Raw genomic sequence first — 15005 nt, forward strand, 5'->3', positions numbered from 1 at the left:
AACTTTGTATCTTTTAAATCTTATTTAATGTACTAAATTAACGTTGTATTTTTAACTAACTTTATTTTAATTACAGAGCACTTTTCACAACATTGTCACAATTGCATTACAGAAAATGTTTATATCTCAATATCTTCACGCCTTGTTGCATTTAACAGTTTGGAGCTTGAAGATAATATAGTTTTTACATTTTTAAACAATACTAGATCAAATTGATCGATAACACTTTACAATAAAGGTTGCATTTGTTAACTATATTTAATGCATCAACTCACTTTGAGCAATACAATTTAACCGATAATTAAAATAAAGTTAGTTAAAAATACAACTGTCTATTTTTAGTAAATTAAATAACATTTAATAGATACAAAGTTTGTGTTTTTCATTGTTAACTAATGTTAACAAATGGACCCTATTTGGACTAGTTTTGCGAAGCAACAGGGCAGGATTTGTTGTGAAAACCTGGCAACCCTGATCTAAACACAAGTGCTGGAGATATACTTCTAATTAAAGGAGTGTCTTTACTGATGAGAGGTGCATGAAAATCGCATTCGATTCTTTGCACAGCCCTACCTATTTGTAAAGTGTTACCTATGTATTTATTGTCCTTTTATATGAGTTTACTGTATCAGTGCGGAAAAAGTTGGGATCCAACTTTCTATACCAAGCTGTGCAAAAACACAGTTTAATATCAACAATCATGCATTAGAGACTTGCTATATAGTGTATATATGGTTTTATGTGAGTATACTGTATGTACGCAGGTAAAGTCGATTGTAGATATCCATCTTTTAATACATAACTTGGCTATAAGATAGAGTTTTTTTGATTCTATAACAATCAAGCAGTTGAGATTTAATATATAGCACACACGGTGTAAGTGAACTTTATGTATCCAGGCATGGCTGGATTCAGTAGTAACCCATTGTGTGTCTAATAGTGCATTATACTTTCGAAGGAATAGCTATTATTAGACAAGCACTTCTGCAGAAGAAGAACTGATCATTAGGTGCATTATAAGCATAATGAATGCGATTCATTCGATATGAGCATCTCTACACACAATCAGTGTTTCATTCTCACACACTGCATGTTAACCAGTCATTGTTCTTTTTTTAAGGCGGCTCTGCCCCTTTAAAGGCTCGTGCTGAGCCGCGGGGAACCACGCAGAATGGGGGCAGACTTTATGTGCTTCTGTCATGTTAACTTAATGTCACGCGTCACCAACACAGGCAGCAGTTGCAGAGCAATACCTTCATAGGAAAGCAGTCTACTCTGGAAACAGTAATATTATGCTAAATTTTTGCAAAATATACTTTTTTTTTCCAATACATATATGATACATAGTCTTTAGCATCACAAATCCTTTCCCTAGCATCAACATACAGCAAAGAAGCAAGGTTATGAAAAAAAAAAAAACTTCGATAAACCTTTGTTTCCGGTTCTTATACACATTTAAAGGCTGTGTATGCAGATTTTTCTGTTTATATAGATGTGTAAACTCTTCTCTTGGGTTACACACAAACACACAGACAGTCAGGGCCAATCTTGTCAGCCTTGTCTCGCTCACACTCCTCAGGGGTCTCCTGCTTCTGAATGCAGGGGCCATGATGATTGCATCGGCAGGGCAGCCATCTACAGATGCACTTAAACAAGATGCAAATTCACATTAGAATGAACACACGCAGTGTAGCACGTTTACCTAACTGTCTAAGGCGACAGATATTAGGCCTGATGTGTATGTTTTATATTTTCCCACTTGTGTAGTGATGTCAATTATAAATAAAGCTAATTATAAATAATGTAGGAAATTAATTTCAAGTCATTTTAATTCCAACCCTAACACTATCATTATCCCTAAAGATCTCCCTAATCCTTTTACAGTTTTATAATTGTAATATATTTAAATTACACATTGTCTAAACCGAATGTTAACGGTTTTGCCAGATTTAGCTTAATTCTTTAGGCAAATTTTTCCCCAACATGGTTTGCAATATGCTAAACAACAACCACTGCATTTTTTGATTAGCTTAACTTATATTTATTTTAACAAAACCATGTTGCAGATAAATGTTTATTACACATTTGACTTTTGAAGAACCATTAGGTTATTAGACTGACATAGGTTTCAAATTGATATTTTCAACATTGAAAAACTGTCTCTTGTGAAAAAGAAGTATACTAATAAAATAGTTGTTGTTGTTATTATTATTATTATTATTATTATTATTAAGGATATGCTATACTTTAAATCACTGGTTCTAAATTCAGTACTTGTGTTAATACAGAAACTCACTTTCAAAAATATTAATCGAGATATATATATATATATATATATATATATATATATATATATATATATATATATATATATATAGACTGCACCTCATTTTGTCAAATGTATAGTTGATATATGCCACCGTCCTGCATATTTCATGCAGGTTCAAATCTATATTAAGCATGAAGCAATGTTAGGGTTGGCAGTGCCTTTAAAGGCAAGTCCATCTCTAAACAAATTGTTCAACACGCCTGCAATCACTCATGTTTTTGTACACAGTTGTGCTGCACACCGTCTTTTCTTTTCGTGTCTGATCAATGGATTCATTTTGAAACCAGCGATTAAAGTGTTGGCTGGCCGTGATGGAAAATCTGAGATTGCAATCGAGAGCAATCTACTGCGGTAGACAAAAGTCACTAAAAACATTTAGATTACTTGCCGTAGACTCAAATATAGTGAACATCTGCAGTCAACACAGTATTAAAATGTCTGTATATTTACAATGGGAATACACATTTTAATCATTAGCTGAAAAGGTTGAATTAGCATAGTACTAAATCAACATATAAATCCACCATGATTCAAAAACTTGTTAGCTAGAGAGATGTTTGTTGCTAAGAGACAATTTTTCAGATAAATATAGGATCAGAGTATGACTTCCATTTCCAAATATGATTAAAAGTACAGAACTACAGAATGTCACATTTTATTATTAGGTCTTTCGACACATGTTCTACCAAATAATGAGAACAGCACTTTTAGGGTTCATCCCACTATTTGAGGTGAGCATAAGTATTGGAACGGTTAAATTTAAAGCAGATGTAAAATATGCAATCAGAGCAGTGAGTCTGCAACCCATAGACATCACCAGACTCTTGGTCTTATGCTTTGAAATGCTTTTCCCCAGCCTTTAATGCAGCCAAATCTAACTGTTCCTTGTTTTGGGGACTTTCAATCTTTAGTCTCCTCTTCAGTTGGTGAAATTAATGTTAATGCCCTGATAAAGTCCTTGACTGAACTGGCAGGGTGTTTTGGGTCATAGTCTTGATCCAATATGAAGTGCTTTCTAATGAGTTTGGTGGAATTTTCTTTGGTGGAATATTGGTAGCCAAGATGATTTTGTACCCTTCCAAATTCATGTTACTGGCATCATACATTAAGTCATCATTAAAATGAAGAGGTCCTGTTCTAGAGACAGACATGCGTGCCCATGCCATGACACCATCTCCACCAAGCTTTACAGATGAGCTTGTATGCTTAGGATCATTTTCAGTTCCCTTATTTCTCCACACTTTTACTTTCCAATTACTTAGATAAAAGTTCACCTTTGTCTCATCGGGCCATCAAAACTTTATTCGTTAAGAATCTTGCCTTTTTAATTTTGGTGCTGATCAGAAGTTTGCATCTTGCTTCTTTAATTCTGAGTCAAATTCTCCTGCGGACTGTAGATTGACAGAGCATCACCCCAGCTTTCTGGAGATTGTTGGTGTTTTTACAGACATGTATTGTAGGGTTCATTTTCACAGCTTTTATGACTTGTCTGTCATCAAAAACTATTGTTTTCTTTAGCCGATCAGGTCCTTGTTGGTTGCTAATGTAACCGGTAGTTTCTAAACTTTTGATTGGTTTATTCCCTTTCTTTTTCCTATAGTTCTAATTGTCTTCCTCTTTTCTTTTAGCATCCACATTGCTTGCTTTTCTTTCAGAGTCGGCTTCCTCATCTTCATCCTGGTTTGATTGTGTCATTATCGAATGCAAGACTTAGCGTGCAGAAGCAATGGATATACAGGTCCTTCTAAAAAAATTAGCATACTGTGAAAAAGTTCATTATTTCCATAATGTAATGATAAAAATTAAACTTTCATATATTTTAGATTCATTGCACACCAACTGAAATATTTCAGGTCTTTTATTGTTTTAATACTGATGATTTTGGCATACAGCTCATGAAAACCCCAAATTCCTATCTCAAAAAATTAGCATATCATGAAAAGGTTCTCTAAACGAGCTATTAACCTAATCATCTGAATCAACTAATTAACTCTAAACACCTGCAAAAGACTCCTAAGGCTTTTAAAAACTCCCAGTCTGGTTCATTACTCAAAACCGCAATCATGGGTAAGACTGCCGACCTGACTCTGTCCAGAAGGCCATACATTGACAACCTCAAGCGAGAGGGTAAGACACAGAAAGAAATTTCTGAATGAATAGGCTCTTCCCAGAGTGCTGTATCAAGGCACCTTAGTGGAAAGTCTGTGGGAAGAAAAAGTGTGGCAAAAAACGCTGCACAACGAGAAGAGGTGACCGGATCCTGAGGAAGATTGTGGAGAAGGACCGATTCCAGACCTTGGGGGACCTGCGGAAGCAGTGGACTGAGTCTGGAGTAGAAACATCCAGAGCCACCGTGCACAGGCGTGTGCAGGAAATGGGCTACAGAGAAGCAGCACTGGACTGTTGCTCAGTGGTCCAAAGTACTTTTTCGGATAAAAGCAAATTTTGCATGTCATTCGGAAATCAAGGTGCCAGAGTCTGGAGGAAGACTGGGGAGAAGGAAATGCCAAAATGTCTGAAGTCCAGTGTCAAGTACCCACAGTCAGTGATGGTCTGGGTTGCCATGTCAGCTGCTGGTGCTGGTCCACTGTGTTTTATCAAGGGCAGGGTCAATGCAGCTAGCTATCAGGAGATTTTGGAGCACTTCATGCTTCCATCTGCTGAAAAGCTTTATGGAGATGAAGATTTCGTTTTTCAGTACGACCTGGCACCTGTTCACAGTGCCAAAACCACTGGTAAATGGTTTACTGACCATGGTATTACTGTGCTCAATTGGCCTGCCAACTCTCCTGACCTGAACCCCATAGAGAATCTGTGGGATATTGTGAAGAGAAAGTTGAGAAACGCAAGACCCAACACTCTGGATGAGCTTAAGGCCGCTATCGAAGCATCCTGGGCCTCCATAACACCTCAGCAGTGCCACAGGCTGATTGCCTCCATGTCACGCCGCATTGAAGCAGTCATTTCTGCAAAAGGATTCCCGACCAAGTATTGAGAATTATTGAGATTAAAAACACTTTTCTTTTATTGGTCGGATGAAATATGCTATTTATTTTAGATAGGAATTTTGGGTTTTCATGAGCTGTATGCCAAAATCATTAGTATTAAAACGATAAAAGACCTGAAATATTTCAGTTGGTGTGCAATGAATCTAAAATATATGAAAGTTTAATTTTTATCATTACATTATGGAAAATATCACAATATATCACAATATGCTAATTTTTTCATTCCCTGTTATTAATATCTAAATAATTAATGCATCAGGACACAGCTGATCACTTAGAAAGACCCGTGAGGCAACTGTTCCAATACTTCTGCTCACATCAGATAAGGAGACTAAACTCTAAAAGTGCTGATCTTCTTAGCTGGTAAAACATATTTGTGTTAAATCCCCTAATAATAAAATGTTACATTCTGTAGTTTTGTCTCATGTTCATCTTTTAATCATATTTACAGATTTCTTGACTCCACAGCAAAGAGAACAATTTTGTCTTTACTGTTCCTATACTTATGGAGGGCACTGTATATATATTATTTTTTTTAGATTCTACATTATATATATTAAATACATTCTCAATTTCTCTCTGCTCTTGAGCATTTCCGAGTATAATGCTGCGGAGTGGCTGCATTTTATATTTTTACTGTAAAACAATATTATTCAAAATTGAAAATGATATACAGTATATGGTATCTTCATGTGTCCAGTAAGGGAGCTATTTTTTGCCCATGATCCTTTGCTAATGGAAAACATGTAAATATCCTGCTGTTTAGATCCATTAGACAAGCTGTTGTGGAAACCAATTAGAGAAGCCATTCTCTCGCTATGGTAGCGGCAGAATCCCTGCATGGTTGTCCTAGCAACCGGCTTTTCTGGAAGACTTCAACAGAGTGTAAAATGCAAATGCTATTCCTAAATGCAGTCTGTCAGAATTAATCCTCCTATTTCTGCTGAATTGGTACAGTTCAGTCTTAAATGACTTGTTTTGTGCTCTTAAAATGTAGGAGAAACTGCTCTCATTTGTTTGCCATTTTAGTCTCTGTACTGAAACCTTGAAACATCTGTCAAAATTGGATATCAAAATGGTCAGTGTCACCATACCACCATCTGTCTGAGATGCTACAGTGTTTTCTAGAGTCTAGGCGTTACAGAGAATGCAACATTATGAGGCGCATTTGTATTACTATCATTTGGAAATGTTCAATCTAACTTGTTAAACATCAGGATTCCTTGGCTTTGAAATGAATGAATGAATGAATAATTGAATAAATGAATTTAAAAAAATTTAATAAGTGAAAAATGAATAAAATAAAATAAGTGAGAGTAGAATGAATGTAAAATAAATACTTTTTCGTTTTTTTCATGCATACATCACGATTTATATCCCCAAAATACTTGGTTATTAAGATTTAATCTTTGTTTTTATTAAATTAGATCTTGCAGAGAATAAGGTTTTGAGGGATGAACTGGATTTTTCAACTGCGAATTTTCACCTAAGTATAAGGGTGTACTCACACTAGCCAGTTAACATGGGAGCCGAATTAAAAACAGACACGCCACGCAGCTGAGACGCTTTCGCCACGCATCCAGTGTGTCGCCGGCCTAATGATTCCCGGGTGTTGGCTGTTGAGATTACAACAACGAGGTTGTACTTGAAGTATATCTAAGCACTGTATTGCAATACTTGCATTTTGCCCCTTCAGTCTCAATTTTAAAGTGCTCCAACGCTGTACTTTTCTTTGCCCGCTTCATATTAGAAAAATGACTACTTCTTGTGGACATTACAAATGTCTGGGAGCGCACTGGCGGTCTGTAGTGGTGCAAAAATGTATTACAACTAAATTCAATGCACACCATTGGCGTCACTTAACCGAGCAAAATGTTTCACTTGGTTAAGCAATTTTTAACGGTTAATCGGCCATGGACACCCCTAATGACAACATCGCATGTTGTATACTTGATGTGCTTACGTGCCGAAAGCTAAGTTAACCACACAGAGATATTTGAAGCAGTTTTTCTCGTGCAGTTTGATGCCAACATCGCATGTTGTTTACTTGATGTGCTTACGCGCCGATAGCTAAGTTAACAACAGATATTTGAAGCAGTTTTACTCACCGCCTGTGGTTCCAACACATGATCGTGACCCTTTTTCGTTGGGACTGCATTATCCTTAAGAAATAAACGATGTGCAAATCCGGCGTCAAACTGGGCCTTGTTTGTAAAACAAGCATCTTCGAAATGCAGGGAACAAACACTTGCACAACTCCGTTGATGCTCTGTAAAAATAAACTCCATCCACTGGTCCCTTAAATGTACAACTTAATTTTTGAAACTTTGTCCATGTTTAGCATGGGAATCCAACTCTTTAAAAGTGTAAAAAACTCAGTATGCATGAAATAGCATTTCACCCCCCCTTTAAGCAGACTCGGGTACGGTTCGCGGGTGCGCATCCTAGTACGGAAGACAGCGTTCACATCATCCAAACGAACCAAACTCTGACATCAATCGAACACGGGTGCGCACCAAAAGTGCTAGTGTGAAAGCACCCTTATAGTTCGGAAAATACGGTAAATTAGCAGGCTAATTACTGTACTATTAACTGACAAATAAATTACACTGTAAAGGTCCAGAAAAGTATGAAAGGCATCATCAGAATAATCCATCTGTCATCAGTGGTTCAACCATCATGTTGTGCATTGACGAGAATACTTTTTGTACACGAAGAAAACAAAAATAATGACTTTATTTAGCAATTCATCTCCTTGAATTCTCCTTGAGTCTCTCTGCATCACCATAGTGCCATTTTGTATTCTTGTTGTGCCATAACTTCATTCTGACAATGATAGTAAATAGTAAATCTCATGTGTAATGGCATATCAAATCTAACATTATTATCATTATAACCTTTTAGTTAGCAGAGTTTAAAGGGATGGTTCACCCCAAAATTAAAATTAACCCATGATTTACTCACCCTCAAGCCATCCTACTCTAGGTGAATATGACTGATATGATATTTAAAAACTTCATGGCTCTTCCAAGCTTTATAATGGCAGTGAATGTTGGTTGAGTTTTGAACCCCAAACAAGTGCCACATCCACAACAAGTATCATCCATGATAAAAAATAAAAATAAAAAAACGCACCACACAGCTCCAGGGGGGTTAATAATTTATAAACCATAATATCTAGCTTCCAGTTACTGTCATATGCACATTTACGAGAGAGAGACATTACAACAGAGGACGTAGGTGTAGCGTGAGCTTCGATGAGAAAGACGAATGCGGAAGTGCAGAGGAGAGAGCAAAACTACTTTGCTTTTTGAGTAGCTCAGATGTAACAAACATATTATATTTACTCTAAATTACTGTACTTTTTGACATTACATTCAGGGTTGCCAGGTTTTCACAGCAAAAATTGCCCAATTGCTACTCAAAACTTGCACAAAACTAGCCCAGTTGCTTTTCAGGGGCGATTTCCTGGTAAAAACTATATATATAAAATATATATATATATATATATATATATATATATATATATATATATATATATTTTGGTGGGATTCCCCTGGTCGCATTTAATAATTAAATATCACATTATTGGTGTTGCTTCAACCTGTGAACATGAAAAACATCCCGCTGCAACAGTGTTAAAGTATACCAATTCCACTGGAAAACCACAGACTAGGCAACACTGGTTACATTCCTCTGTATGTATTGCACTGCATTTGAAGAGATTTACATTCCTTCTGATTATTCTGATTTCATTTTTGTAGGTGCCAAAAAATTGACCAATAAGGCAACGCTATGGTATGTCCCTTTCTCCCTTCAAAATGTGGCTAAAATCATTGAAGTTCCTCCTATTGAGGTAAGAGTCTGTGCATCAGTGAACACGTCTTTTCTTTAAAGATTGACATTAGAAATTTTATTTTATTTTCTTTATTCTTTATCAAAGTGAACTATTATGTGATTTCTGAAGTGTCAAAAGATTTGCCAAATAATTTTTACTTTTACAAACAATTACTTGTCAATTTGTATACTAGAGTGTGTTTTTGACCATTGCAGTACTCCAGCCCAGAACAAGAGGAAGCAGGTAAAAAGAGATATGAGGCTCAGAAATTAGAGCGATTAGAGACCAAGGAGAGGAATGGGGAGATCATCATGTCTGTCTCTCTTCCAGGTAACACTTCCTTTATGTCATTACATATGCTTATCATCACTGAAGTCATGTGTTTAATGTCTTAGTGATCGCATGGATCCAACCCATCAGGGTCAATACAGGTGCATCTCAAAAAGATTTTATATTATGGAAAAGGTCTTAACTTTTTGTATATTTGAAATATTTCAGTTTTTTTGTTTTAATTCTGATGGTAATTAAACCTGCTTTGGATATATTGAACATTTCTGTTTTGTAAATCTTTTTTTTTATTGATCTTTGAGAAAATATTTTAATTTTTTGAGATACTGAATTCTTAATTTCCCAAGATGTAAATGCACCTGTATATAGCAGATGTAAAACATGTACCTTTCAGAAAGTAAGTACATCGCAGAACCATGGAACAATAATGCTATCAGATGGTAACCATGGTTCCCTTTCAGTCGGTCTCTTTCGATGTCAGGTCACTGACCAGTGAATTGGGAATCTCGCTAGCAAGACCAATCTACTTAGAGTCTGATCACAGCATGATTTTAAATAGCCTGCATGTGCAACGCATTCTCAGCTTTTCAGTGATTTCCCCTGTCGAGTGGGTTGCACACATCAGGCTGCACTACCCCTGTTTGTGTTGCACGCGACCATCTCCCCTGTGTGAAAAGAGCTTAAAAGAGCAGTTTCAAAAAAGAGCATACAGGGTTGCATCTTTGTAAAGAATGATTGTCTTTTTAAAGATGCTGTTTCACCCGTGTGTTTCTGGATGCGGTCGTTATGGCACCAGGTGATGGTCATGATCACTGCCTTGCGTGCATGGGCATTAAGCACATTGAGGTGGTGTATGTGGATGAGTCCATGAAAGAAGATGACCATCTTGGACTTGCAATCCAAGCTTTGTTACTTCAAAAGGGTCGGTGCCCCTGCAGTGATCTACTTTTCTTCCTGGCAGAAGTCAGACAGTAGCTCAGGCGGGCCTAGGATTACAGGAGTATACAGGGGTCCTCCCAGTGGAGGGGATTATTTGCGGCGCAAACTGTCCCTTCCCTTCTGGGCATGTAGGTACTCGTCTGGTCTGACCAGCAGTTCTTATGTGGCCTGTGGAGAAACTCTTCAGCGACATGGTGGAGAGATTTGCCCAACAGTTCTCGGCTGCACAGAAGCAGACAGATTTCACAACTTACCTGCCTCCTCCTCCTTTGGAGTAAGAAGCATCTGAGGTCACTTTTTTTTTGCCGTTCATACTCCGTTAGACCTGTTTGCCTCTCAATAAACCTCTCACTGCTCAGCTGTTCTACTCCTTGACAGAGGGAACATTGCACAGATGCACTGGCACAAAGCTTTGCTTTTCCCATCCGCACTTTAAGATTGTACATGGACAGGACACAAAGCTTCAGGTCCTCAGAGTAGTTCTTTGTTTGTTTCAGAGGTCGGCAGGAAGGGAATGCCATCTCCAAACAGAGGATGGACCATTGGATATTGGATGCCATCATCCTGTCTTATCAGGCACAGGGCGTGCCCTGCCCTAAAAGTGTTTCATCCTACTGGGCACTGGCTCGTGGTGCCTTGCTATGTCACAAATAGTGAAATTTGCTACAGAGATTCCATACTGTAGACCCTTTCGAGCTCCCTCCATCCCCTCGGGACATCGAACATCTGGGACCAGGCCCTTGTTCAATGAATCCTTGAGAACTGGTAGAGGGCTGGGTCCATATGTTGTGACCCGAGTGGATCCCATGTTAAAATTCTGTTCCAAGTGGAACTGGTCTGTTTTCCCAGTGTTAAACAATCTCACTGAGTGGGTAGTGCTAAGACAAACAGTGATTGGCCTTCCTGCTGCGAGCCCTGGCCTATACTCAAGGTGGCTCACACAAGACACTAGAAGAGGCAGCATCTGTGGCGTTTTGGTAGGGATTCCCAATTTCGTTGGTCATCAACATGACGTCGAAAGTGACCGACTGAAAGGGAACGTCTCAGTTACGTATTGGAACCCTTGTTCCCTGAAGGAGGGAATGGAGACGTTGCATACTGTTGCCACAGCTGCCACTGAGAGGCTGGATCATAGGCTCTGCTCTTCAGCAAAAACCTGAGTATGCTTTGCACCTGCTGCCAATTTATACTTGTGCAGCAATCAGTGGCAGCTGGATGCAATCATCGCATGACAATGAGCATTGGCTCGTTTAGTGTACACTCAAAAGTGGATTGGTCTCTCTAGCATGATTCCCAATTCGTGACGTCTCTGTTCCCTTCTTCAGGGAATGAAGGTTACAATACGTAACCGATACGTTCTTTGATAGCATAGTACTGAATGACCAGCATCATCATCTTTAAAATCATCATCTGTAAATTGTGTACCGAAAATTTATTGAAACGTCAAATGTACTGAAAATTAGGTACTACAATAGCCGGCTGTATAAACTGTTTAGACTTATGTTAGTCATCTAATTTTTTTTTCTTCAGTTCAATTCTTCATAACATTTTTTATTCAGTTCTGAAAAGGTAGATTGGTCTTATTTGAATTGGAAAAGTAAGACTGACTACCCCTTGGCAACTGCTAGTTGGTTTAATTAGTTTTTAAGACAGTCTTAACATGGTGGCTAAGCTTGTGCAACTGGCCCCAGTGTACAAAATATGCAATGGTCTTTGTCCAAAAACATAGTGTTACCTTAGTACATGTCCAATTAACATCAAGGTTCCTTGGCCATTTTTTATATTTCTGTTAGTCATTGCTCTCTGTTGGACATTTAATTTGTCAGTAAAAGTTTTATGAATCGAGTCTTACCTTGATTTCATTTTGTTATTTTGCTGCACAGATAGACAAACAAAAGGTATGTATGAATATTTCTCTGAAGAACTATAAATTTTTTAAATTAAAGGAATATGAAGAATATTTTTTGTGGCATTAGGAAACTACCGTATTTTTCCGCACTGGATTATAAGGCGCACCTTCAATAATGGCCTGTTTTAGAACTGTTTTCATATATAGGGCGCACCGGATTATAAGGCGCATAGAATAGAAGATACTGCAGTCAAATGTTTGACTGGGTTTGCGTTATGCATCCACTATTTGGAGCTGTTCTAAAGGGAATGTCAACATTTTGACAGAGCGCCTTAATCCATAAATAAGGCGCTCCGGATTATAAGGCGCACTGTCGTTTTTAATTTTTGAGGAAATTAAAGGTTTTTATGTGTGCCTTATAGTGCGGAAAATACGGTATTTATGTTTTTTTTATTGCTCAGAGAACAAGGGTTTTTTTTTTTACTTTTATTTGCAGTTATTTATATTCAGTTATATTTGTAGGTGTGTATTAGGTTTTTCTCTCTGTTTTCTTATTTTTTAGAACCCTACACGGTTGCATTTAGTCAGTCGAGTCTGATCCACCTTGTCGGCCCATCTGACTGCACTCTGCATGGCTTTGTACATGGAGGTAATAAACTTTTTTATATTTATTGATTACCTTTATTTATATTGCACTTTATAAAATACAGGCTGTCAAAGCAGTATTAAAGTATAGTATTACAGCAGTATTAAACTTTACTGTGTCAAAATAGTGTGCCAGTAATGCAAGTTAAAGTCAGTTCATCATTGATTCAGTGATGTCATTGTCCAGCTCAGTTCATTTCAAATAGTATCTGTGCAATCAAGTTGACAATATTGATGGAAATTAAGTGTCCCCAACTAAGCAAGCCAGAGGTGACAACGGCAAGGAACTAAAACTCCATCAGTGACAGAAATGGAGAAAAAAACCTTGGGAGAAACCAGGCTCAGTGGGCGGTGGGGTGATTAATACCAAAAAATGTTCTAGTTTAGGCAAAAGAATTTTGTAGTCAATAGTGTTGAACGCAGCACTTAGATCCAATAGCGAGACCTAATAGAGAGATACAAACACGATCAGATTATAAGAGCAGGTCATTTTTTATGAGAGGCTTAATAACAGCCAGTTTGAAGGTATTGGGGACATATCCTAATGACATTGAGGAATTAATAATAGTCAGAAGATCATCTATGACTTCTGGAAGCACCTCTTTTAAGTGCTTAGATGGAATAGGGTATAACATTCATGTTGTTGGTTTAGATGATTTAACTAGTTTGTACAATTCTTTCTCTCCTATAGTAGAGAATGAGTGGAACTGTTCCTTAGGGGGTCTATAGTGCACTGTCTGATGCAATACTGTAGTGTGACAGAGACAGGAGCAGGATGCAATAGCAAGATAGTGCTTTATTAAGAAGGTGAATAAGAGCGGCCAGTCAGACAAACAACACAGATAGTCCACAACACAGATGATAGGTCATACGATCACAAACTCAGATGGTAGGTGACATAGGGACCTTGGTGGAGAACCAGTGATGGTCCTCGGTGATCCAGTGCTGTATCCCTTGTGACGGGGCTCATAATTCAAGTGCAGAGTGTAGGAATAAAAAAAAAACGAAAGACACGGCGAATAACAGAGAGGGAATCCACGATCGAAAATGAACAGCACGGGAACAGAAGGGAACACACCGGAGAACCACAATGATCTGACAACATGAGACACCAGTTCCTGCACATAAAAAGGCATAAACAATTGGTAACAGCTGGTGCTGCTGATCAGCAGTGATCATAGACCATATCCACAGACACACACGAGAGAGAGACAGTGGATTCATGAACCGTGATGTAGCTGACGGCTGAGTGGCTACAATTTTACTTCTAAAATCAATACTATTAGAGATAAAGTAGTTCATAAAGTCATTACTGCTGTGGTGTTGGGAAATGTCAACACTTGTTGATGCTTTATCTTTTGTTAATTTAGCCACTGTATTGAATAAATACCTGGGGTTATGTTTGTTTTCTTCTAAAAGAGACTAAAAGTAATCCGATCTAGCAGTTTTTAATGTTTTTCTGTAGGATAGGTTTATTTCCCGCCAAGCAATATGAAATACCTCTAGCTGCGCTCCATTTTCTGGGCTGCTCTCTTTAGGGTGCGAGTTTGCTCATTATACCATGGTGTCAGACTGTTTTCCTTAACTGATTTCGACAATGAGTAGGTCCTGAGACTTGTTGTCTAACCCCCAATAGAGTTCAGAATGTCTATAAATGCTGATCCCAGGGCATCTTTTTCATTATCACCATGGGTATTAAAAATCACCAACTATTAAAACTTTATCTGCAGTCTGCACTAACTCGGATGTAAAATCAGCAAATTCTTTAATAAAGTGTGTATGGTGCCCTGTTGGCCTGTATACAGTAGCCAGCACAAACATCACAGGGGATTTATCATTAACATTTGTTTCTCTGGATAATGTAATATGAAGCACCATTACTTCAAATGAGTTATACTTCAAGCCTGCCCTCTTGAAGAAATCCTGAAAACATTGTTATAAATTGAAGCAACACCTCCCCCTTTGCCTTTTGGACGTGATGCGTTTTTTTATTGTATTTTCTAGTTCGGGGAACAGACACAGTCTCTATAGTGTGATATCTAGGTAAAAGAGTCTCTATGTGCTGAAAAATCACTGACTTCTGTGACGTGAGGCGGCAAGCAGACGGTC

General features: G+C 37.9%; 1 protein-coding gene across 7 annotated transcripts in view; it reads left to right on the forward strand.

The window, feature by feature from the left end:
- The window catches only part of LOC113039651 (cytosolic acyl coenzyme A thioester hydrolase-like), a 67012-nt gene that overhangs the window by 13438 nt on the left and 38569 nt on the right, over positions 1-15005 (forward strand). For 5 of the 7 annotated variants that reach the window (XM_026197627.1, XM_026197632.1, XM_026197625.1 and 2 more), the window contains exons 4-7: positions 9102-9193; positions 9391-9505; positions 12286-12300; positions 12814-12900. In XM_026197627.1, the coding sequence (XP_026053412.1) occupies positions 9102-9193; positions 9391-9505; positions 12286-12300; positions 12814-12900 (309 nt within the window). The remainder of the gene's footprint in view (positions 1-9101; positions 9194-9390; positions 9506-12285; positions 12301-12813; positions 12901-15005) is intronic. The other 2 variants (XM_026197626.1, XM_026197630.1) reach the window with 1 other exon arrangement.

Source organism: Carassius auratus, chromosome 22 (assembly GCF_003368295.1).
Source record: "Carassius auratus strain Wakin chromosome 22, ASM336829v1, whole genome shotgun sequence".
Lineage (NCBI taxonomy): Eukaryota > Metazoa > Chordata > Actinopteri > Cypriniformes > Cyprinidae > Carassius > Carassius auratus.